This window comes from Ursus arctos, unplaced genomic scaffold (genome assembly GCF_023065955.2).
Source record: "Ursus arctos isolate Adak ecotype North America unplaced genomic scaffold, UrsArc2.0 scaffold_18, whole genome shotgun sequence".
Classification (NCBI taxonomy): Eukaryota; Metazoa; Chordata; class Mammalia; order Carnivora; family Ursidae; genus Ursus; species Ursus arctos.
This window is the reverse complement of record NW_026622852.1, coordinates 49,170,960-49,195,416: the sequence shown is the minus strand read 5'-3', so window position 1 is coordinate 49,195,416 and position 24,457 is coordinate 49,170,960. Positions and strand designations below refer to the sequence as shown.

Here is a 24,457-nt window from a genome sequence, read left to right as displayed (position 1 = left end):
AACGGACAGCGAACTCTTCGAAGTCTGGGGTTATCCTCTGGCTCAACACCTAAAACCCTGAAGGCTGCAGAAAATCAAGACACAGCAATGAGGTATTGGGAGCAAATACTCAAAGGACAAGGGGAGAGTGAGACACTTTAAAGTGGGGAAATTTAGAAAAATCAGTACAAGTTCGCAGGCCAGCACTAAAAGAAAGCAAATCTTTCAAATTTGGCTCAGCCCAGGAAGCTAGCTTGAGGCCCAAGCCAGCTAAAGTCGCAAATTAAGGCCCAGCTGGCAATGGGGAGAAACTGAGGCGGAGGGAGCAGCCAGATTCCCAAATTGGACCTGGCCCCAAACATAGAAGTCAAGAGACAATCGGCTTTGCCTGGGGGTCAGAGGGACTGCCGCAAGCGCAGGACTCGGTAGACAGACACCCACCCAGACAGGGGGAACCGGTTTGGGCAGGGGCTGCGAGAGTGCTCCTGCCTGCGCATGCGCTCTTTCCCCTCCGCCACAGCTCCCCCTCCCCCCAATCACGGCTCCCCTCAGAACCCGGCTCGTCGAGGGAGGTGAGCGCAGTCTGGCCGGCCCAGCCGCGCGGGATGAGAACACATCCTGGCCCCCAGCAGGGGCTGTCACAGGATCCCCCGGGGGTTGGTGGATAGGAGGGTGGGAGGAGGAGGAGGGGAAACGCGGCCCTACCCGACCCGCCGTCTCCTCCTCCGCCGCCCGCCGTTCGCCGTCCCGGAGGCTCCGCCGCCTGGGCCTCCCCAGCCGCCCTGCCCCCGCCCTCCCCGCCCCCTACTCACGTGAGAGCAGCTTCTTCCGCCCTCTGCCCCGCCTCCCACCCCCTTTCATAGGCCCGCGGCTAAGCCGAGCAGACCCATTGGCCCAACCACAGGCGGCGAGGGCGTACTTCCTTTCCTCGAAGCTCCACCTGGGCTTTTACCCTGCCACGGGAGTCCGCGCCTGCGCCGAGTCTGCACTTTGGAAGCTGGACTAGCACTGTGCTGTGTTTGGACTTGGACGGGCAGTGGCTGTGACTGCCTCAGGGACTGAGGATGGCAGGGGAATCAGGCTAGGTAGCACCTGTTACGCCTGAAAGGAGGTACACATGCAAAGACTACTGGTGCTAGAGCAAGGAATTTCCTGCTCACCTTTCGCGTTCAAGTGGTTTCAAAAGCAGCCCTCTTACTCAACTCACCTGGCCTTTATTGAAGGCGTGCATTGTGATAGGTCCTTTTATTGGTATCTAATTTGGCCTACCACAAACCTGTGAGAATGTTCGATTTTTCTCATTTTATAAAAGAGTCCAGCCTAAGTAACAATTCAGTCCAAAAGTCAAAAACTTTTGACTCAAGTCCAAGGGCCTCTGGCTGCGACACAGCTGCCTTGAGGTACTTGAGACACACACAACAGATCAGAAATAAACAAGCTTGTTTCAGAGTGTTAGACCCGAAGATGGGGCTGAGATTTTATTTTCAAATCACAAAAGCAGGGCACCTGGCTGACTCAGTCCTAGAGTATGCAGCTCTTGATTTCGGGGTTGTGAGCTCAAGCCCCACATTGGGTATAGAGGTTACTTAACAATAAAATCTTAAATAAAAAAAAATCATTCAAAAGTGATATATAGAGCAAAAGCAATAAAATGAGATTTAAAGTCCTGAATTAATTTACAATGTAGTTGGTAACAGAAACAATGGCTATTAAAAGTGCTAATAAGTCATAACATAAAATAATTCTACAGCCTATCCCTAACTCCTCCCCCTTTCTTTATTCAAATAGCCTATGCTCTTTTCCTGGTGAATGAGTCATGTAATGTTTTCCTGTGGATAATGTATCCAAATCAACCAGAGAAAACACAAAAATGTTGTGCTCTCTTGCAGTCCTCTATGTGACTTGTCTACTATTACAATAGACTTGGCTGCACTCCCGCAGGAAAATAGCTTTGTTCCTTTTCTCCTTATACAGTTATATAACAATACACAACCATTTTAAAGTAGTAGTATCAAATAATAGATGCAGTATTAGGAAATCCCCTGAAATTCTGACGCACTTTTAATATTTTGGTGACTATACATTCACATATTCTGATTCATATGTATACCCCAAATATATATATAAATCTTAACATAAATTTTTTAAATAAAATTTTATTACAGAGTCAGTACAGTATGCCTTGGAGAACAGAAAACAGAGACAAGCTGCAATAAAAAATAAAACATCGCATTCCCACCACCAATGTTAATTCCGTAACGCATATCCTTCTTTGCCAACATATTGTTTTTCAAAATGAGATGACATGGTTTAGCAATCTGCTTTATTCAATTAACAATATCTACTTTATCATTTCAGTATATTTTCCTCACATCTAATTCCTAGATCACATCCAATTCTCTATCAACCTAAAAATATTTTTACAGTAGGCTTTCCCAAATCAGTAATATTTCAGTTTTCTTCTCATCTATTATCTACTATAATCAAATATTTTATTGATTGAAATATATATTTTGTAAAGCTAGTTTTCCTAAATCAGTATTGAATCCAGGGCCACACACTACATCTGGTTGTTCTATCCCTTAAGTATTTTTTACTCTAGCACTTAATAAAAATACTAAGACACTGGCTTACTGAAGAAATCACGCCACTTGAAGTGCAAAGTTTCCCGCTTTCTGGATCTGAATGATTGCTTCCTCAAGAGGTTATTGAATTTGTTCCTCTAGACCTGATATTTCCTGGAAACTGGAAGTTCTATTTCAAGGCTCAATAGATTAATGTGGTAAGTTGGAGCCAGAATGGGAAAATTTGTGAATGCTAAAAGTAAAAAAAGGAAATTCAATCTATATACCCTTGGGTGCCCTCAGAGGTTTTTATTTTCTAAAAGATCATCCTGTAGCAGTAGAAAAGGCAAAACGGGGTAAATGGAATAGTTTAGATACCACCTAAGATCAGAAAGATGTGAACTACAGCAGAAGGGGATGGGGTGGGAGGGAACAGGGTTCAAGAGATATTTGAAAAAGAAATATCTTCAAGCTTGCTGATTTTCTTCTGCCTGCTCAAACCTGATTTTGAACCCCTCTAGGGAATTTTTCATTTCTGCTATTGTACTTTTTAACTTCAGAATTTCATTTTCGTTCCTTTCATAATTTCTATATCTTTAATACTATGTCCATTTTTTTTCATAGTTTTTCTGACTTCATCCATGTTTTCTATTAGCTCAGTGAGCAACTTCAAGACAGTTGGTTTAAAGTCTTTGTCTAGTTAGATGTCTCATCTTTCTCAGGGAAGGTTTCTGTTGATTTATTTCATTCCTTTGAACAGGCCATACTTTCCTATTTGTATGTCTTTTGATTTTTTGCCAATAAATGGACATTTGAATCTTATAATGTGATAACTGTAGAAATCAGATTCTCCCCTTATCCCAGGGACTGCTGGTTTGTTTGTTTTTATTGTTGAAGGATGTCTCTGTGACAGGGATCAGGATCAGCCTAATGTGAAAGCTTAAGGTCTTCTCAGTTCTTTTCTGAGCCTGCATCTTTTCCTAGTTCTACACAGTGGCTGTCTAATTTTCCTTATGTAAGTGGTTGCTTCTGAATGTCCTAATCCTTAAATGTCTGGCTCCCAAATGGGGTAAAAGGGAAGACAAACAAAACAGGAGCTGTTCCTTCAAATCCCACAGAAGCCAGCTCAGCCTGTGGGGGTCAAAACAATGGCAGCCACTCTGTGCCTGAATCTCAGAACTCAAAAGGAGCAATCAGCAATCAAAACACAGAGAACTCCGGTATTTGGTAAACAAGATTCTTATTTCCCACCACAGCTCCAGCAAGCCACACTAGGAATGTGAACACAGCTGCCTGCCACAGGGCTGAAGGGTAGGAAACAGGGAGGTGCTATATGCTAAAATTTGACATTGACTGAAACTAACCTCAATTTACCAAGCAAACTTTCTCCTGGAAGATGTAAGAATTCAAATAGACTCCAGAGTTCCAAAATAGTTACTTCAGACAGTTTCTGCCAGTACAACTGTTGTCTAGGTAGAGAGATGGATTCCTTGTGCTTCCTACTCCATCTGAGGAACAGAAAGAAAAGAAAAAAAGAAATGTGAACAGTGAATAGAATCTAAGGCTTCTGTGGGACACTATCAAGAGAAACAACATACCACTGTGGGAGTCCCAGAAGAAGAGAGAAAGGGGAGAAAGAGTAATAATCAGAGGCGCCTGGGTGGCTCAGTCGGTTAAGTGTCTGACTCTTGATTTCTGGTCATGATCTCAGGATCCTGGGATTGAGCCTTGCATAGGACTCCATGCTCAGCACATAGTCTGCTTGAGATTCTCTCTCTCCCTCTTCCCCTCCCTCTCTGCACTTGTGTGCACACACTCTTTCTCTAAGATAAATGAATACATCTTAACAACAACAACAACAAAGAATCCAACTGTAGAAGGCCAAAGAAAAGAGAGACTTTTGAAAGCAGCAAAAGAGAAATGATTCTTCACATACAAGGGATCCTCAATAAGATTATCAGCCAATTTCTCATCTTAAACCTTGGAGGCCAGGAAGCAGTAGGTCAATAATAATCAATGTATTGAGAGGAAAAAAAAAAAAAAAACTGTTGACAAAGCATGCAATACCTGGCAAAACTGTCCTTCAAAAACGAGGGAGAAATTAAAATAATCTCTGATTTTAAAAAAGCTAAGCGAGTTTACCACTAAATCTGGCCATCAGAAGTGCTACAGGCAATCCTTCAGGTTGAAATGAAAGGATGCTCAACAGTAATTTGAAGCCATATGAAGAAATAAAGATCTCTAGTAAAGATAAATGTGTGGAAATTATAAAAGTAAATATTATAATTACAGTTTGTAACTCCACTTTTTATTTCCTATATGATTTAAAAGACAAGTGCATTAGAATATTAATCTATGTTATTGGGCACAGAGTGTATAAAGATATAATCTGTAACATCAATAACAGAAAGAAGGGGCAAAGCTATACAGGGGAGGTTCTGTATGCTATTAAAGTTGGTATCAATTCAATTAGATTGTTATAATTCTTTGGTGTTAAATGTGATTCCCATGACAACCACAAAGAAAGTATCTATAGAATATTCACAAAAGGAAATAAGAGGTGAATTGAAACTTTTCACTAAAAAAAAATAGAATGAACACAGAAAACAACAGTAATAAACAAAATGAAAGGCACAAAGGCCTATAGAAAAGACATACTTTCTATAAGGTAATTACTCCTAAGGATGGATTTATTTCTGCAAGAAATAATACCAACCTTAGCAGTAATTACCTTAAACGTAAATGGTGTAAACTCTTCAATCAAAGATAGAGATGAGCAGAATGGATTTAAAAAAAAAAAAAAAAAAGATCCAACCATCTGTAACCTAGAAAAGACTCACTTTAGATCCAAAGATATAAATAGTTAAAAGTGAAAGAATTTTTTAAAAGATATTCCAGGGGTTCCTGGCTGGCTTTAGTCAGTAAAGCACGCAACTCTTTATCTCAGGGTCATAAGTTTAAGTCCCATGTTGGGCCTAGAGCTTACTTAAAAAAAAGGAGGGGGGGCATGCCTGGGTTAAGTGGTTAAGTGTCTGCCTTCCGCTCAGGTCATAATCCCAGGGTCCTGGGACAGGTGCCCACTGAATGGCTCCCTGCTCAGCAGGGAATCTGCTTCTCCCTCTCCCTCTGCTGCTCCCCCCAACTCATGTGCACTCTCTCTTTTGCTCTACTCTCTCTCTAATAAATAAATCAAATCTTAAAAAAAAAAAAATAAAGTTCCATGCAAATAGTAATCAAGGAGAGCTGGGGGTGGTTATACAAATGTCATGTAAAATAGACTGTAAATGCACAAAAAGGGTTACTAGAGACAAAGGACACTATTTATTAATAAAAGTTTCAATAAAGCAAGATTATATAAAAAATATAAACATTAACATACCTGGTAAGAGACCCTCAAAATATATGAAGCAAAAATGACGAGTAATAGAGGGAAGAATAAACAGTTCTACAATAATAGTTGCAAACTTCAATACTCCATTTTCAATAATGAATAGAACCACCAAATTTAAGATAAATTAGGAAACAGGACTTGAACATCACGATAAACCAACTAAACCTAACAGATATGTACAGAACAGTCCACCCAACAATAGCAGAATACACATTCTTTTTACATTCACAAGGGACATTCTCCGGGGCAGGCCATATAATAGGCCACAAAACAAGCCTCAATAGATTTTAAAAGATGGTATCATACAAAGTATCTTCTCCAACCACAATGGAATGAAGTTAGAAATCAGTAACACAAATACATGTAAATCACACAACATGCTCTTAAACAACCAATGGGTCAAAGAAGAAATCAAAAGGGAAATTAGAATATATGTTAGAAATTAATGAAAATGATGACACAACATACCAAAACTGATAGTGCAATGAAGGCACTGATCAGAGGGAAATTTATAGTTGAAAATGGCTACATTAAAAAAGAAGAAAGATCTCAAAATAATATCCTAACTTTATACCTTACAAAACAAGAAAAACTAGAAAATAAACCCACAGCTAGCAGAGGGAAAGAAATAAAACAGATGAGAGTGGAGATAAACGAGAGAACAGAAAAAGAAAAAAATCAACGAAACCAAAAGTTGTTTCTTTGAAAAGAACAACAAAATCAACAGATCTTTATGCAAATAACTAAAATCAGAAATGAAGTGGATATTACTTCTGACATTCCAGAAATAAAAGGATTATAAAAGAATGCTAGGAACAACTGTATGCCAACAAATTAAGTAACCTAGAAAAAAAACAAATTCCTCAAAACACACAAATTATCTAAACTGATTCAGAAGAAATAGAAAATCTCAACACACATATACCAAGAGATTGAGTAATCAGTGAACTCCCAACAAAGAATAGTCCTTTCCCAGCTGACCACTAGTAAAATGCACCAAACATTTAATGAATAACACTAATCCTCCTCAAATTCTTCCAAAAAATTAAAGAGGAAATATTTCCTAACTCATTCTATGAGGCCTTCATTATCTGGATATCAAAGCCAGATAAAGTCATCGTAAGTTATAGACTGTTATCTCCTATGAATATAGATGCTAAAAACTTCAACAACATTTAAGACAATCAAATCCAACAACATATTAAAAGGATTATTCACCAGGTCCAAATGGGATTTACTGCAGGAATGCAGGGTGGTCCAACATAAAATCAATCAATGTAATATATCACATTAATAAAGCAAAGAGAAAAACACTCACGATCATCTCAATGGATGCAGAAAACACATTTGACAGACTATAATGCTTTCCATAATAAAATCTCTCAGAAAACTAGTTATACAGGGAAAAATCCTCAACATGATAAAGGTATTTATTAAAAACACACATTGAACACCATACTCAATAATTTATAAGCTATTCCTCTAACATCAGGAACAAGTCAAAGATGTCTCCTTTCACTGCTGCTATTAAACACTGTACCCAAAATTCTAGCCAGAATTATTAGACAAGAAAGAGAAATAAAAGGCAAATTGTGGAGAGGAAGAGGTAAAACTCTCTCTATTCACAGACAACATGAGTATGTGGAGAGAAAATCTCAAAGAACCCACAAGAAAGCTACTAAAGCAAAAACAAAACAAAAATCCAGCGATGTTGCTGGGTATAACACCAACACACAAAAATCAGCTGTTTCTACACACCAGTAATGAACAATATAAAAAGGAAATGGAGAAAGCAATTCCATTTACAATATTATCAAAAAGTATTAAACACCCCAAAAGCTTGAAAACATTGCTGAAATTAATGAACACCTGAGTACATGGAAAGATACTCTGTATTCACGGGTAGGAAGACTTAAACTTGTTAAAATAGCAATGCCACCCAAGGTGATCTACAGATTCAACACAATATCAAAATTACAACATCCCTTTTCTCAGAAATGTAAAAGGTTATCCTCAAATTTATATGGAGTTTCAAAGGGCCAAAATAATCTTGAAAAAGCATAAAGTTGAAAGACTCACACTTCCTCAAATATGATAGGACAGAGAGCTCAGAAATCAATCGTCACAAGTATGGTCAAAGGTGTCAAGACCATTCAAAGTGTAAAGGACAATCTTTTCAAGAACCGGTGCTGGAAAAACAATATCCACATACAAACGAATATGAAGTTGGGTACAGCTGTGGTGACGATTACACAACATTGTGAATGTACTTAATGCCACCGAACTTTACACTTACAAATGATTAAAATAAGTACTATGTTTTACCACAATAATACCCCTTTCCCCCAAGAAAAAAAGGAGAGCCCAGCGAGCAACTGAACTGGCAAGAAGGAAAAGGACTCTAGAAAGATGATAAAAGTCTTCTGGTCGGCAGGACTGTGTGGATGATGCCTTTACCAACACAAGGACTACAGGCCACAAGAAGCAGGTCTGCATATGAATTTGAGAAAATTAAAAGGGCCATTAAGATTGGGACAACCCATTGGAAATGTCTTCTGTGCAGCTGGCCCTGGAGCTCAAGAGACCAGTCTCGGCTGGCGAGAGTGATTTGTGAACGGTCAGCACGTTGCAGGTAACGGAAGCCACGGGAATGAAAAGAGATGTCTGGGAAACACCAACATCCAAAAGCGAGGGGAGTAAACAACCTTCTGCTTTCAGGGTCCCAGCGCAGCGAGTCCACATCCCTAGGCGGGAGGGGCTTACCAAGGCTTAAGTGCAGAGACGCCCCTCAAGCCCACGCGGGCAGCAGGCGGCAGAGGCCCGGCTCCAGAGGAGCCGCAGCAAAGGAGCGAAGCGCGCAGGGCCTGAGCCCGGGACGCGAAGGAACCGCCACACCTCCGGGTCGCCGGCGACACGCTCGCACCAAGACTCCCGGACACTCTGCACCCTTTCCTCCGCGCGCAAAGTCCCTCTCCGGGCCCCGTCGCCCTCCGAGTCTTCCTATTGGTGGATAGGACCAAGGGACCTGGAAGTTGTTTTGTCCGGCGAGGGCTGCCCTTCCGGTTCCGTTGGGTCCCCCTTTGGCTCGGGTTCCCTGCCCCTCCCCCTTCCCGGAGCCCCGAGGGGCCGGAGCTCCTGGCGGTGCCGGATCCTGACGGTGGCCTTCCCCCGGGTCTGTAAGTGCGGAGGCGGCCGGAGCGCCGGGCAGGGGTACGGGGTCTCTCAAGAGGGAGCCCCCTTGGGGCCCTGGATTGGCCGGGACCTGTTCTGGGATGGGGGCGAGGAGCTGGCCTAGGCCCGGTGGGACTTGAGGAACCCTTGGCCCGGCCCACGCTGTGCCCCGCCCCTTCCCCGAGTCTGGAGGGGGGAGCCTAACTATGCCCCAGGGACCTCCTCCTGGGACCCCAGCCGAGGGCCCAGCAGTTGGCTTGGACGCCTGACTCTGGCATCTTGTAGGAAGTGCCAGAGCTAAGGGCCTGGCAAGGCCTCAGTGCCAGCCCGCTAGACTCACTATGCGCGTGCTGACCTAGGTTACCCTTTTGCCGGGGTTTCCCCCAAATCGGCCACTGGCGACAGCGCCTTTTCTGTTACGCCATGCCAGGTACTGGGGCTTCTTAAGATACTCTTCCAGTTTTCCAGGGTCAAGTTTGGGAGCCAGGTATAAACAAATAATTGCTCCTGTGATTTACATATCAGTCATATATGTGTGAACTGCCCAACGGGCAGTGGCTAGGAAGGCTGAAGAAAGAAAGTGACGTCTGAATTATAGTTCTTGGAGAGGATAAAGTAGGCAGAAGGAACAGTTTGCAAGGCTCTGAAGGAATGACTGAACGTAACTTGTGTGTGAAGAGGAGGAAATAGGGGGCTCTTGTGCGTAGGATGAGATAGGAGACTGGGAAAGTAGGCTGAGGTCCAGATGGTGAAAGGTTTAATCCTAAAGGAGATGGGTAGTTTTTTTAAGAGTTTTGAGCGGGAGACTTATACAGTCAGATTTGCACTGTAGAAAGCCTTGTTGTTCTAGAAGTCAGCCTATAGAAAAGAGATGTCTGTAAGTTGATTATAGACTCTCCAACGAATGTCTGGTTACCCTTATTAGAAACTCTTTGGAAGGAGTAATCGAATCAGCCTAGTGAAAGTTAATGAAGTCCTGAAATGGAGTTATGACAGTGTTACTGGAAAGAAGGAAAGTATGCTGGAGTGAATGGTGTGAAAACTCTATAATAAATTGGATGTTGAGGGAGAAAGAGGTAGCAAAGCTGATTCCTAGGTTTTAGGCCTTTGGCATTTGGAGAATGTTGATGCTATTATCAGCAATAAAACCATAAACTTGTAGATTACAAATTTATTTTTCAAAACATGTTGAATTAAAGGTATAATGGAATAGCCACATAAGACTGTCCAGTATAGAATTGGAAATGCAAATCTGCAGCTTAACCTTAGTGTTGTGGCTAGAGGTAAAAGTTTGAGTCATTGGCATAGAAATAGAAGCTGTGGTAATATTTGGCATCAGGAAGGAAGTATTGAGAAAGATGGGGATATTTTAGGGGAATGGTTGCATTTATGAAGCAGAAAGAGGAATGAATTGGTGGGATAGCAAAAACAGAGGTAGGGGATAATGTATAAAAATACAGGGTTCCAGCAACCAAGAAGACCCAGAATTAGGAGAAGGGAATTTTGAGGAGGGTCCATTGGGACAATTCATGCAGAGCATTTGGGGAATGAGAAGGGGGAGAAAAGATTGCATTTCTGTAGTAAAAGATAATTAATGGGGCACCTGCCTGGCTCAGTCAGTAGAGCATGCAGCTCTTGATCCTGGGGTCATGAGTTTGAGCCCCATGTTGGGCATAGAGATTACTTTGAAAAAGAGAGAGAGATCATTAGAGACCTTTTAAAAAGCAGTTTTAGTAGAGTAATGAGGTGACGATTTATGAAATAATGGAGACCTCAACTGGTTTGGTGTTAAATGAGAATGAGGAAAGGCCACATGTGAAGTGTTTCACAAAGAAAATTGACAGGCTTTATTTGTTTATTCACCTAACAAATGCTTATTGAGCACATTCCCAACACTGTTCTAAGCTCTTTTAAACAATTTAATTTTTAATTTCCCATAACAACCCTATGAAATAGTATTACTATTTGACCGATGGGAAAAATGAAGCACAGAAGGGGTTAAGTAACTTGCCCAGGGTCACACAGCTAGTAAGTGCTTGAGCAGGGTTTTGACCCTAGGAAATATGGGTCCAGAATCCATAGTTTTTCTCACTGCACTAAGCAGTGACTGAATATGGGAGCGAAAGGAGTGGGAAAATTTTAAGCAAAGATAGGTTCATTGATAAAAAATGGAGAGGCTTGGAAGGAGATCTTAGTTGAGAAGGTAAGTAATGGATGTATGTTTATATTACATATATATTTTTTATTTCTGTCTTATATCCTCTTTCAGTCAATGCCACTTATGTCCGTTTCTTTCACGATTAGGTCAATTTATGCCATGCTTTCATCTATCACTTACTGTCTATAATTAGGTCTCCTCTTCAGCTTCAGACTCATATCCAGCTAGCTAATGAATCTTCCCCTTCATGTCATGTAAGATTCTCTGGCTAAACATTTTAAGACCAGACCCATGATCATCCCCTCCAATATTCCCTAGCTTATTCAGTGACACTGTGTCAGATTAATCCAGTCATTCAAATCAGAGGTCTTGGAGTCATCTTAAACTATCCTTTCTTGAACCCCACCTTGGTCACCAAGTCCACCAGTTCTTTGAAAGAGCTCTCAAATCTGTTTTCCTCTCTCTGTCCATATGATTGTTGTCAGTAATCAGGTCCTCATTATTTTGATCTTGATTTGTTAGCATACTACAGGAATCCTTGCCTTCATGTCCACCGTTCTCAGAGCCATTCTCCGTTAATTTTTATTTTTAACTTGCTGAGTTTTAGACAGTGCAGGAGTTTAGGCATTTCAAGCAATAGAATAGTGCCTAGGGCAGGTACTTTTGAGTAACTTGAGGTAAAGTTAAGTTTGGTTAAGGTTGGCCATGAGGATGGGGATTTAGGGATTTTTTTTTTTTTAATAGAGCATGTAAATAAAACATGGAGAAACCAGATGGGCTCTGAGAGGAAGTAAGCCTTGAAAAAACAGCAAAAAATCAAGGACTAAGCTTTGAAGGATATACTTACCTTTACACAATTTAGTGGACCCTCGAAGAGCAAACAAGCAAAAGAATGGTGGAAAGCTGAGGCCAGTAGTTAAGCAACTTGCCCATTTCTATACAACGGTTTAAAAAGAATGAACTAGATCTATATTCAACATATATAGCTGTCAAAAACAATAAATGAAAAAAGAAAGTTGCCAAACAATATGTATAGTTTATGTGTAAGAAATGTAGTCTTATATTTTCTGGGCCTAGGCATATAGAAGTACTGTTTTTCAAATGGAGGGAAGGAGAGTCAAAAAGGACCAAACGTAAACTCAGTAGTAAGTGGAAGATGGTTGGGAAAGGGGACTTTTACAGTATCTATAATATTGAAAATTTTTCCAGGAAGGATATATTTCTGTGTATATTACTTAAAGTTAAAATTAAAAACAAAAGATTGATAACTTGAGAATATAGTGTCATGAAAGTTACCCAAATGAAGAAAAAGATTGAGGTTTCCAGAGAAAACGGTTGTGGTGTAATGCAACCTTTTTGAAAAATGGGGTATGGTGTTAATGAGAAACAAAGATTTCCAGGTAGTTATGAGTGCTAAGTTGAAAGGTAAGGGTACTTTTATGAGGTAGATGAGAAAATAGACTGACATAAAGCTTGGGAGTTTACAATATGGAATAGAAAATTTTCCTTATAAGTAATTAAAGGTATGTGAAATAAGAAACTTGGGTATTTTCTCACTGCCTGTAGCACAGCAGTAAACATTGTCCAACTTAGAATATCCACTGATCCTTTTTGGTTACTCCTGTTTGAACAAGGGGAAATTTTCAGATCAGTTGGCACATTTGTTATGGAGATAATTATAAAAGAACTGTATAACTATAACAGAGAAAGTGGTCTTAAGTGAGAATATTCCTCTTACATTGATGTTTGAGAAATAGGTCATTCAAAGCTTGCTAATAGGGGTGCCTGGGTGGCTCAGTCCATTAAACTTCTGCCTTCGGCTCAGGTCATGATCCCAGGTTCCTGGGATACAGTCTTGCATCTGACTCCCTGCTCAGCGGGGAGCCTGCTTCTCCCTCTGCCTTCCCCCTGCATTCGCTCTCTCTCTCTCTCTCTCTCTTTCTCGCTTGCTCATTCTCAAATAAATAAAACCTTTTTTAAAAAATTGCTAATAGTGGGGCACCTGGGTGGCACAGCGGTTGAGCGTCTGCCTTCGGCTCAGGGCGTGATCCCGGCGTTATGGGATCAAGCCCCACATCAGGCTCCTCCGCTATGAGCCTGCCTCTTCCTCTCCCACTCCCCCTGCTTGTATTCCCTCTCTCACTGGCTGTCTCTATCTCTGTCGACTAAATAAATAAAATCTTAAAAAAAAAATTGCTAATAGAAACTTGGCGGTATGCAGATTTAATTGCAGTCACCTAGGTAGTAGACGATAAGGGTCTGAACCATGGCAATGATAGATAGAATAAAGAGAGAGAATCTGGAAGTCATTCTGAGGAAAGAATCAACAGAATATGGTGATCAAGACTCTATTCTACTTGATAAGTTCTTTACTTTTTCAGTTACTCAAAGCTCTTCTATAATCTAATTATGTGAGTGATTTTTATGAAACTTATGAATAACTGCTGCTATACTTAGAAGTTAATTAGTTATTTGCAAATGGCATTCAGATTTAGTATACAAATACAAATACACAAAAGATGGAAAAATAACATAAAGTTAAAATAGGTGAGAACCAAAGGTAAAACAAGGATAAGGGAATAAAATGCAATCGAGAATACGACTAGTACATAAAAGGCTTACTATTAAGTCCTCTAGACTTGACACAAATTTGACTTTACATCATACTCTTTGTTTTAAAACATAAACCTTTTATTGAAGCATAACTGAATACACAAAAGTATGAAAATCATTAAATGTACAGCTGAGTGGATATGAGGAGGGAAGTCTGAACAGTTACACGGTTAACATTCATCAGATAAAACTTCAGTCAGTCTTGTTTTTTCATATATGGACTCTGGCATCACATAGCTTGGGCCCAAGTTCCAGCTCTAACACTTAATACTTTCCACCTCTCATAAGTTGAGCAAGTTACTTATATCCGCCAAGATTGAATTTCCTCATATGCAAAATGGGGATGCTAATAATACCCACCTCCTAGGGATTTTAGGATTAGGTGGGTCAATTTAGGTAAAGCATTTAGCACTATACTTGGGACATAGCAAGGATTCAACAAAGATTAGCTATCCTTTCTCTTGTCGTTAAGCCAGTTTATAAGAAACACAATTATTCCTTTTCATTTTGACATTTTTTAAAAGTAAAAAAAAAAATTGTTTAAAATTTGGGTTTACATTGTCAAAACTATTTTGGTAACAAACTCTAGAAAGGAATTTTCCCCAGGGGACTCAAAAGAGGATATGATGATAATGAAGGGCCTCTCTACCATAGCACAATAATAATTTCATAGGGGACATTAAAGAGTTAATTATTCTTCTGGGTTTTGTTGAATGAGCTGTGTATAAAGTAACACTTGACCAAGTGTTGCCCTCAAATAACTAACATTGTATTGAAAAGATAAACCGGTGGCGGGAATTGATTAAGGGGATAAACTATGTGGTCCAGAAATAAGAGTTTATCAAAGGCAGCCAATAGAGTATATTGACACGTTAGGCAAAACTTCTTAAAGTAAACAGAACAAATTTTCCTCACATTCTTGGACTATAGCAGAGAAATCAAAGCAAGCACTTTCCTGGGGTACCTACCTGTTGGGCTGCTCCCGCTGTTAAGTTTCTTGAGACTGATTGATAGGAAGTACTCCAGCTCCTCATTTTTGGAGCTTCAAGGAACAATTATCCCTGAGGATAGTTGTCGAAAGCACTCTGAGTATTATCATCCTATAAATGGGAGGAAGTAATGATAATTTTTGGGTGTGTGTAGGAAAATACTAACCTGAGGGTAGACTGAGGACAAGCTAAACTCTAAAAAAGAATGCCCCTTTTGGGGCGCCTGGGTGGCTCAGTCATTAAGCGTCTGCCTTCGGCTCAGGGCATGATCCCAGGGTCCTGGGATCGAGCCTGCATCAGGCTCCCTGCTCTGCTGGGAGCCTGCTTTTTCCTCTCCTACTCCCCCTGCTTGTGTTCCCTCTCTCGCTGGCTGTCTCTCTCTGTCAAATAAATAAATAAAATCTTAAAAAAAAAAAAAAAGAATACCCCTTTTGTTTGGCCACTTGAAACAACAGTCATTTTTATAACTTCTGGTTATAAATTGGGGCATTCACTGTTTCCAGAATGGATGTACGAGGCCACCATAATTGCTAAAACTAACCAGTGATAATACAATTTTGCTTCTTTCTTTGTTGATATATTTCTTGTATCTCCTAGATTTTTCCTTTTTATTTGATGTTCACCATCTTTTCTCTGATGCTGTATTTGCTTTCTATATCCTTCCTTTCTCATCTTTATTGTGATTATTCATTACCTGTACATTCAGAATACCATACAAAGGAAAAGCTTACTAATTTCTGTATGCCTATTTTTGTTAATAAACCATGCCAGTTCTCCCTCCTACATTTCACCTCTCCTCCAATGACATTTTCATTCAGCTGAACTCTTAAGTTTGGAACCTTTACACATTCCTTTTATTTATTTATTTTTTCATTCTCTGTATCTAGTCAATTACCAAGTTCTTTAAAATATCTTTTATTATTTTTCCTTACTCCTTATTCCCATTTTCATTCCTTTCTAGGCTCTCATGGCCTCAGATCTGTAATGCTTTTACAGACTCTGAGCTGATCTTCCTAACAGCAGTTCTTCTTTCCTTCCATTGTCAAACAAATTCTGTAGGTTCAACAGACACAAACTGAGCACCTACCATGTGTTTAGTACAATATTAGGTGATGGGAAGACACACCAGTTTGAACAGAAGAGGGTCTGGCCAGTAATGTGGCTGCAGTAAGTAGAATTTGAAGCAAAAGGAAAAAGTGTTTTGCCCTAGACGATGCAGTTTCCCAGCACCAGCCTCATTGAGTGAGATGGAGATGTTTCCCTCTAATGCCATGAAGCTTGCAGTTTGGAGGAGAAGGAACAAGTACTTAAAGTATTTTGAGTGTTACGGTAGAAGTGCTATGCTATGGGTACAGTAGAGACAACCATTTTAGTCTAAGAGCTTAGGTAGGGGCGTCTCAAGAAATAAAGGAGTGATGGGGCACCTGGCTGGCTCAGTTCATAGAGCATCCCACTCTTGGTCTTGGGGTCATGAATTTGAAACCCATGTTTGGTGTAGAGATTACTTAGAAGAACGAAAAGGAAAGGAAAGGAGAAAAGAAAAGAAAAAAGGAGGGAGGGGAGGAAGGGAAGAAGGAAGGGAGAAAGGGGAAGGAAGGAAGGGAGCGAGAAGGAAAGAGTGAGGAAGGAAGGATGGAAGGAAGGAAGAGGGAGAGAAAGGGAGGAGGGAGGAAGGAAGAGAGGAAGGGAGGGAGGGAAAGAAAGTCAAAATTGGCTAGGAATAGTGTTCTAGACTAAAGAAATAACTGTGGTGGGTACCTGGGTGGCTCAGTCGGTTGAGCATCTGCCTTAGGCTCAGGTCATGATCTCAGGGATCAAGCCCTGCATCGGGCTCTCCACTTAGCTACTACTCTGATTCTCTCTCCTCCTCTGTGATCTCTCTCACTATCACTCTCTCTCAAATAAATAAACTCTTTTAAAAAGAAAGAAAAGAAAGAGAGAGAGAGAGAAGGAGGGAGAAAAAATGAATGAATGAGCCGTGCTAAGGCCTGGAGTCAATAAAGTGCTGTCATGCACCAGGCACCGAGCACTATGAGCAAGACCTGGACTCTGCTTCAGGAGCTGGTGTTCTTTGAGCCTTGGTAAGTCACTGTTATAGAAGATAAGATTATAAAGAGTGGGCTTCAGGATCTATATGTGGCCAATTACAGCTGATTGTCTCTTGTGATTCTCAACTATGGAGTTGATGAGTGCACAAAGTTCAAGGTGAATTTATTGATGCACTGAGATTGTAGAGCTGGTTTTCAAGGCTAGAGTTGATATACCTACTGATCTCACAGAAGACTGGTATATAAACAGAGTGCCAATTTATTATTTTTACTATGACTGGTGGACTGGAATTATCAAGTTCACATAGCTAATTCATCCTTCCCTTTAGAGAGAAACATGGGAAGCCAAATTATCAGAAGATCCTTTAGAGAGTATAGAATCAGAACATAGGAATTTTCTCCAAAGGAATTGCTATATAAAGGGACAGATACGCAAAGAGTTTGGCAGACACCTTCTTCATGGTTGAATGGGTTATGCCAATGTTTATCATAATTATTATTAGGTTTACTTCATTGGTCTATACTCAAAGGTTAGTCTTCATCCAGGAGACAATGGGAAGTCACAGAAGGATTTTAGGCAGGGGTTGTATATAATCAGATCCAGTGTTTTTGAAAGTTGACATTTGGTGTAGAAGTTGGATTAGGAGGAACAGAAGCTGGAACCCAAGGAACATTTATGATCCTGTTCTAGTAGTCCAGTTGATGAGTAATGATGGATAAAGAGGAATAAAGAAGAAAGAACAGAATCTATAAGCAATTAATTTGATTGACTTTATTCCTACTGAGATTCCCACCAAGTGGCTCATCTGGTTTTTCTATATAAAATATTTACTTTCTGTATCAAGAAATGTTGCTTGAGAGTTTAGATTTGTCCAAAATGCACAGGATAAAGACCTGTGCATTTGACACTGTCTAAACATTGTCCCTTTAAGTCTATTACTTTCAGTTTATTGCAGAAATGCTTGTATGAATAAATGCACATCAGTTTAAATAGAAGATGGTTTAGCCAGGAATGGGGCAAGCAAGGTCACTGCAGTTCTTTAAAGTAGAAAGCAAGGAAAACATTTTGTCTTTGAAGAAGCAGATTCATAGTATCATGCAAAAGAAAATAGTTACTTTATTACTTGTTGGGATGTTTTTAGTTTGTTTTTGAAACCTGATAGAATTCTCATTTGAGAAGCAGAAAAATGTTCTTAGAGTAACTCAAGCACTGTTCTTGTAAAGTATCTTAAAAAGTTGAATGGATGCCAGACTATTTACAGTGATACAAGTCTACTTCTTAGGTGCAATTGACACTTGATGTGGAATAATTTTTCACAGCCTTTGAAAGCTGTTACACTAGCTTCCTCTTTCAAGGAAAATTTCATTTGGATACATATGAAGAGATATGACAACACAAATTTATTTTTGGAAGGAAAAATCCAGGTTTCTTAATTGCTTGAATTTTCTTAAATTCATCCTTTTTACATTTCTGTTCTTTAGGTCTGCCAAAATGTCTGAAAGATCAGATCTCCTTCACTTCAAGTTTGAAAATTATGGAGATTCAATGTTACAAAAAATGAACAAATTAAGAGAAGAGAATAAATTTTGTGATGTTACAGTTCTCATAGATGATATTGAGGTACAGGGGCATAAAATTGTGTTTGCTGCAGGTTCCCCCTTCCTAAGAGACCAGTTTTTACTGAATGATTCCAGAGAGGTGAAAATCTCCATATTGCAGAGTTCCGAAGTGGGGAGACAATTGCTCTTATCCTGTTATAGTGGTGTGCTGGAATTCCCTGAGATGGAACTGGTCAATTACTTGACTGCTGCAAGTTTTCTTCAGATGAGCCACATTGTAGAACGTTGCACGCAGGCCTTGTGGAAGTTTATAAAGCCAAAACAACCAATGGATAGTAAAGAGGGATGTGAACCGCAGAGTGCTTCTCCCCAGTCAAAAGAACAGCAGGGAGATGCCAGCGGCTCCCCAAAACAGGATTCACCTTGTATTCATCCATCTGAAGACAGTATGGATATGGAGGACAGTGATATTCAGATTGTTAAGGTAGAATCTATTGGGGATGTGTCCGAGGTTAGAAGTAAAAAAGATCAGAACCAGTTTATTTCTTCTGAACCCACTGCTTTACATTCGTCAGAGCCCCAGCATTCCCTGATAAATTCAACTGTGGAAAACAGAGTAAGTGAAATAGAACAAAACCATCTCCACAATTATGCCCTCTCTTACGCAGGCAGTGATAATATCATCATGGCCTCAAAAGATGTCTTTGGGCCTAATATTCGAGGTGTAGACAAAGGCCTACAGTGGCATCACCAGTGCCCAAAGTGTACCAGGGTGTTTCGCCACCTGGAGAACTACGCCAACCATTTAAAAATGCACAAACTCTTTATGTGTCTACTCTGCGGCAAGACTTTCACTCAGAAAGGCAACCTTCATCGACACATGCGTGTGCATGCCGGCATTAAACCTTTCCAGTGTAAGATCTGTGGGAAAACCTTTTCTCAGAAGTGTTCCTTACAGGATCATCTTAACCTTCACAGTGGAGATAAGCCCCATAAGTGTAACTATTGTGACATGGTTTTTGCACATAAGCCAGTTTTGAGGAAACATCTTAAACAGCTGCATGGCAAAAACAGCTTTGATAATGCCAATGAAAGAAATGTGCAAGACCTCACAGTGGATTTTGATTCTTTTGCATGTACAACAGTCACAGACTCTAAAGGGTGTCAGCCACAGCCTGATGCAACACAGGTCCTGGATGCAGGTAAACTGGCCCAAGCTGTCTTGAACTTAAGAAATGATAGTACTTGTGTGAATTGAGTAGGGGCTGTATGCTCACAACTTAGAATGGACTGAAAACGTGGCAATAGTCTTGAGTCTTTTTAGGAGTGATTTTGCTAGTGTGACTTCTCCCAAAGCCTCTGTGCAGGTTGTAGGGGTGAGTCCAAGCACTAACAGAGCAGGCAACTTACCACTTGGAGTGGTCTTGCCTTCCTTTTGCCCTCTCCCATTTTGTGTTTTGAATTATTTATCCCGTGATGTCTGTTTTCCTTTTCCAAGGAGTATTCCATTTGTCTACCTAACATTGACTTTTGTCCTAGACTGACACTATTTTAGGCTTTTCACTGGGCACATCCTGAAGGTACCGTTAAGTTAATAACATCACCTACAGTCCACTAATAGATGCTATGCTAAGAGAAGTGAGTAGTATTTTTCTTTGGCAAAAAATAGGCTGAGATATGAGGTGATACTGCTCTTGGCCTGAATATGTGATAGAACTTCTGGTTGCCTAATGTTAATTGCCTACTGATAATGAATCTGCCTCCTACATTTGTACTTGTCTTGGAACTGGCTGTGAAGTATTTTGGGTTGTTCTGTATTCTTCAACAGTATTATGGCCCAACTTCATTGTCACTGAGTGGTTCATATAGACAAGAGTACAATCTTTTCAGCAACACCTACAGACAAATAGGGATCAGCATGAGGAGCATAATTAACAAAGGACAGAAGTACAATTGTACAATAGCACTTACATAGGAGGTCTTCCCAAAAAGAAGCCAAATGCTTATAATTAATGTGTAATTTATTTGTGGATGCTGTTGAAGTCGGGATTGCTCCAGGCACACTTAAAATGTGCTAAAGTATAATGGTCTCTCTAAAAAGGGACTATTTGGGAGTCTGTCTCTGGACTTTGTTTTAAAGGCTAGCCATCAGAAAGGTGAGTTTGGCCTTCAGAGTTTTGTCTGGTGTAATGTAATCTCTGAATTCTCATTTCTTCCTGTACACTAGTTTCTAAAATGGATGAAAAAAGTAGATCACGGAGGAGCAATCAGGTTTTGCATTCAGATATTCCTATAAAGGTACACAGTCCCACCTTGCCATGTTTGATAGCTCACTCATACAAAATTGATCTTCCAATATGGAAAAACAGAATTGTTTCTCCTAAAGCACATGTTATAGTTCAGAAATAAAATTTTGAGTCTTAGCAGCTTTTGGCTCAGGAGTTAGATTTAGGTAATAGGAGTCTTAGAGTCCTTAGAGAATCTTAACTCCACCTCTTTTTTTTTAAGTTGGGGTATCCAAAGCTCAAAGAGGTGGCCTGGCCAAGGTTGGCTGAAGTAGAGAAGTGACTAAGAATGAGCTAATGTCTTATTTCTCACTATCTCTTGGCTTAAAAAGAGTTAGTACATGATCAGGAGTATATTAGCAAAAAGCTCCCAGTTTGTGCTTCACTTTTGGGAATCCCTGTTGGCTTTTTGAGACAGCCCGGATTTTGAAAACAAAACATCACAGGAAGGATGTTTTTTGTTAATTAATTATTTTTTGTTAGAGTGAATATTACATTCTTCTCAAGCAAGTGACTGACTTTTTAGGTGGGGGTCAAGGAGGGAAAGGACAAGTAAGAATACGCGAGAAGGATCCAAATGTGAAACTTGATTTTTGTCTGGAAGCAGTGTTTATTTCATTTCCACGAGGATTTTCTGTTTTTATTTTTGAGCTCTGAGAATGCATGTACAGATAAACCAAAACTGAAGTTTAACTTGAGTAGTCACAGGGAATTCTTAAAGTTGTTATAATTTGATGCATTTACATGTGAATCTGATTTGAGTTATAATTTCTACCTTTTGTTAAAACACTTAAAAATGAGAATAAAATTGAGTGATAAGACTAATAGGTATCTTATGCCTAAAGTCACTCATTTTTATGGTCTAATGATGCTACCTAGCATTCTGATTTTTCTATGATCCAGCCAAAGAGTACCAATTCTATGCAACAGTGAGACATTAATATGTTAACCAATGTTTCTCTGAACATATTTCATCATAGGGAAATTTCAAGTTGGAGTGCTTCCTTTGCTTACATTCATGTCCTGTTTTTGTTACTGGTTTGAAGACTAAAAGGCATGGGTTCAAATAAGATTGGTCTCTTTGGTTGGAGACTATTTCTGGGTTCATTCAGTAGTTGAGAAACATTTATTGGGCACCTTTGTTGCCAGGCACTGTGCTAGATACTGAAGATACAAAGGTAAGATTGCTATGGTCCCTGCCCTCACAGAGCTTACAGTCTCATGCAGTCTTATGTGGTCTTAGATAAGGTGATTTAAACTAGGAATAATAAAGAAAATACCTTGTTTCCTTTGATCACTTAAAATCAGCATCTCGATGGTTTTTGATCAGTAAAACTTCTAGTTCCCACCTTTTGCAACTGCAAACCACTGAAGTGATTTACAGTCTCCTCCATTTCTTGGCTGGAGAGGTGTTCTGTTTCTGTGAGACATTTTCTTAATTTTGGTGGGACTTGACTTTTCTCCTTTGTTTATATATGTTTCTTAGATTGTATTGCAAAGTGGTCAACTTAACTGATATCAAATACATTTTATAAGGGAAGATGACTTTCAAAACTAGTTGTATTCTTATAGAGGATGAAGATTTTTTAAAACCTTAGTCATTCTGCATTTATATTTTATGGATCCCCAGATTAACTAAAAAGGACTCTCTTTACCATAGTTTGGTTTTTAAAAAATTACTGTGTGTCACCGTTATTTATTTATTATTTAATTTTAAAGACAAACTCCAAACTGAAGTGGCTCTGAGGTAAATCAGATGTGGTTTTGTTTTAGTTTCTTTATTAGAAGATCTATAAATGGAGGGTGACCAATGTCACCACTTCTAAAATACTGTCCTAAACAAACCAGAATATTTTATTTCAGCTGGTGAATAGCTGTTCTAAATCTGTTGTATGTTAGACATACTATGAACTACCTCTTCACTTATTATGGGGAAGTTTCCTTAATAAAAGTGTGACAATTAAATCTCTGGTGTCAGTGGTTTCTTTTCTCTGTCCCTCCTGCTTTCCTTTTCAGTGGCCTAAATTTGAATAAGGAAAGCTTTCTTCACTCCTATTGCTTAAAACACATATTAATCAAGCACTCTGAGCATGGCTTCTGAAGCAAATCTGATAAACTAGAAATTGTTAGTAGGGTCACTTACTTCCAGGAGAATCTGTTAACTGAGGTGGTAGAGCTACTGCTTTCAACAACTGGTTCAGACATTCCTTCATTTAGCAAATACTTGATGCCTGCTCAGGGCTAGACTTCGGGAATGCAAAGATCATAAATCACTGTCCTAAATACCTCTGCCCAGATGGGTCACAGATTCCAATACAGGTATGATAATTGCAATAATGAAGGCAGCCAACGGGCTTACAGGCTCCCAACTGGGAGCCAACTAATTCCAGGGCAATTCAGGATGGCTACAGGGATGACGGGATTTATGAACGCGATTTTGAAGGATAAGTGGGAGGAGAGAGAGGGCACGAGGGAAGAGGCAGCCACAAGAGTTTAGATAGAAGGCCTGGGTTTGCCTAGAACTGGCGGGTGGGGAGGGGGTCAGGGAACGATGACACGCGACAGATGGGTGAAATGAGATCCAGAGGTCGGGGCCAGATCCTGATGGTCATTAGCTAGGCATTCTCGAATACCGATCCTTAGGGCAGTCTCCTTTCCTCCGCCACCTTTTAAATTGTAGATGGCCCAGTGAGGAGAGAACCCGGCCCGTAACAACCCATGAGGGCCTCCCAGTGGTCCCGTTGCAGGGTATTCCGATAGACGCGCTGTACCTCGGCCTCACAACCCGTCTGCGATTCAGACGCTGGGGAGAACTCACGAAGGGGAACGGCTTGCGCGCCGAAACTGGGGCAGGAGAGATGGGATTTGCCGGAATACCGGTGTCTCTCTGCCTTTCCAGGAGCGGGGGGGAGTGAGGAAGGGAGAATGTCTCAGGATGTCCTTCCGGGACGCCCAGCCCACCCCAGTGAGGAGCAAAGCTAGTTGACACCGGATGTGTTTCCTCCCAGTCTAAGTCCACCTTCCGGCCTGGGCCGCCGCTGCTGCGGAAAGCTGGGCTCTGGCTCCCTGAGTCGGTGAGTGAACGCAATGGAGACGGGCAGGTGGGGAAGCCGGAAGAGGAGGAGGAGGAGGAAGAGGGTAGCTAGGCGCGGACTGGGAGGCTTCACTGGGGCTGCAGCCACCTGGCCGACAGGGCCTATGGTCCTGGGAGGCTTAGCTCGGCAAGACTTGTGTGTGGCGAGCTGCAGGATCTTCCAGGCCAGCTTGGGTTCCCATCAGTTCAACAGATGTTCCCTCCGCTGCGCCTGCTCTGTGCCGGCCCCTGTGCTCGCTGTAAAACTCAGATGAACCAAGCACCTTTTCGTGGTGCTCTGGGAGCAACTGACTCTGTTGGAGAGACAGGAGGAGGAGTCAGAGCAATCTTAATTGATTTGGGTCTTAAAGGAGCCAAATCACTAGCTGGAGAGAGGAACTGGAAGTTTTAATGTAACGTGCAAAAGTGTATTCCGGTGCAAATGGTGCAAATCTCAGTATCGAAGGAGCTTTGAGGAAAAAGAGAATAGAGGAAAGATACAGCCTTAAAGATGATTAGGACCAAATAATGAGGGATCTTGTATTTGCTAAGAAGGGTAGGCTGTTCTGGAGGTAGAGGAGAGCAATGGAGGATTTAAAATAGAGGAGAGGCATACCTGGGTTGCT

General features: G+C 40.6%; 2 protein-coding genes across 7 annotated transcripts in view; one reads left to right on the top strand and one right to left on the bottom strand.

The window, feature by feature from the left end:
- RABGAP1 (RAB GTPase activating protein 1) overlaps window positions 1–8,931 on the bottom strand; it is a 159,901-nt gene extending 150,970 nt beyond the window's left edge. Inside the window, exons 1-2 of one of the 4 annotated variants that reach the window (XM_026513920.4) lie at window positions 8,698–8,904; window positions 3,908–4,051 (exon numbers count right to left, since the gene is read on the bottom strand). The gene's annotated coding sequence lies outside the window, so the exon portion shown is untranslated. Of the gene's footprint in view, window positions 1–684; window positions 772–3,907; window positions 4,052–8,697 lie in introns of those variants that run through there. The other 3 variants (XM_057313742.1, XM_026513921.4, XM_044389577.3) reach the window with 3 other exon arrangements.
- A 42-nt stretch (window positions 8,932–8,973) lies between these two features.
- Window positions 8,974–22,723, top strand: ZBTB26 (zinc finger and BTB domain containing 26). Of its 3 annotated transcripts, none has more exons than XM_026513928.4 (2): window positions 8,974–9,110; window positions 18,396–22,723. In XM_026513928.4, exon 2 carries the CDS (start codon window positions 18,406–18,408, stop codon window positions 19,729–19,731), a length of 1,326 nt encoding a protein of 441 aa, XP_026369713.1. In that variant the 5' UTR covers window positions 8,974–9,110; window positions 18,396–18,405; the 3' UTR covers window positions 19,732–22,723. The 3 variants fall into 3 exon arrangements, with proteins under 3 accessions (XP_026369713.1, XP_026369712.1, XP_044245517.1); XM_026513927.4 differs by having other exon boundaries at window positions 9,028–9,106; XM_044389582.3 differs by lacking the exon at window positions 8,974–9,110 and adding an exon at window positions 16,557–16,946.
- The last annotated feature ends 1,734 nt before the right edge of the window (window positions 22,724–24,457 follow it).

Excerpts from the sequence above, each read along its gene's own strand:
- ZBTB26 (XM_044389582.3), top strand. The coding sequence starts at position 16,876 with ATGCACCAGGCACCGAGCACTATGAGCAAGACCTGGACTCTGCTTCAG. Across the intron at positions 16,947-18,395 it reads CTGGTGTTCTTTGAGCCTTG|GTCTGCCAAAATGTCTGAAA; the intron begins GTAAGTCACTGT and ends TCTGTTCTTTAG.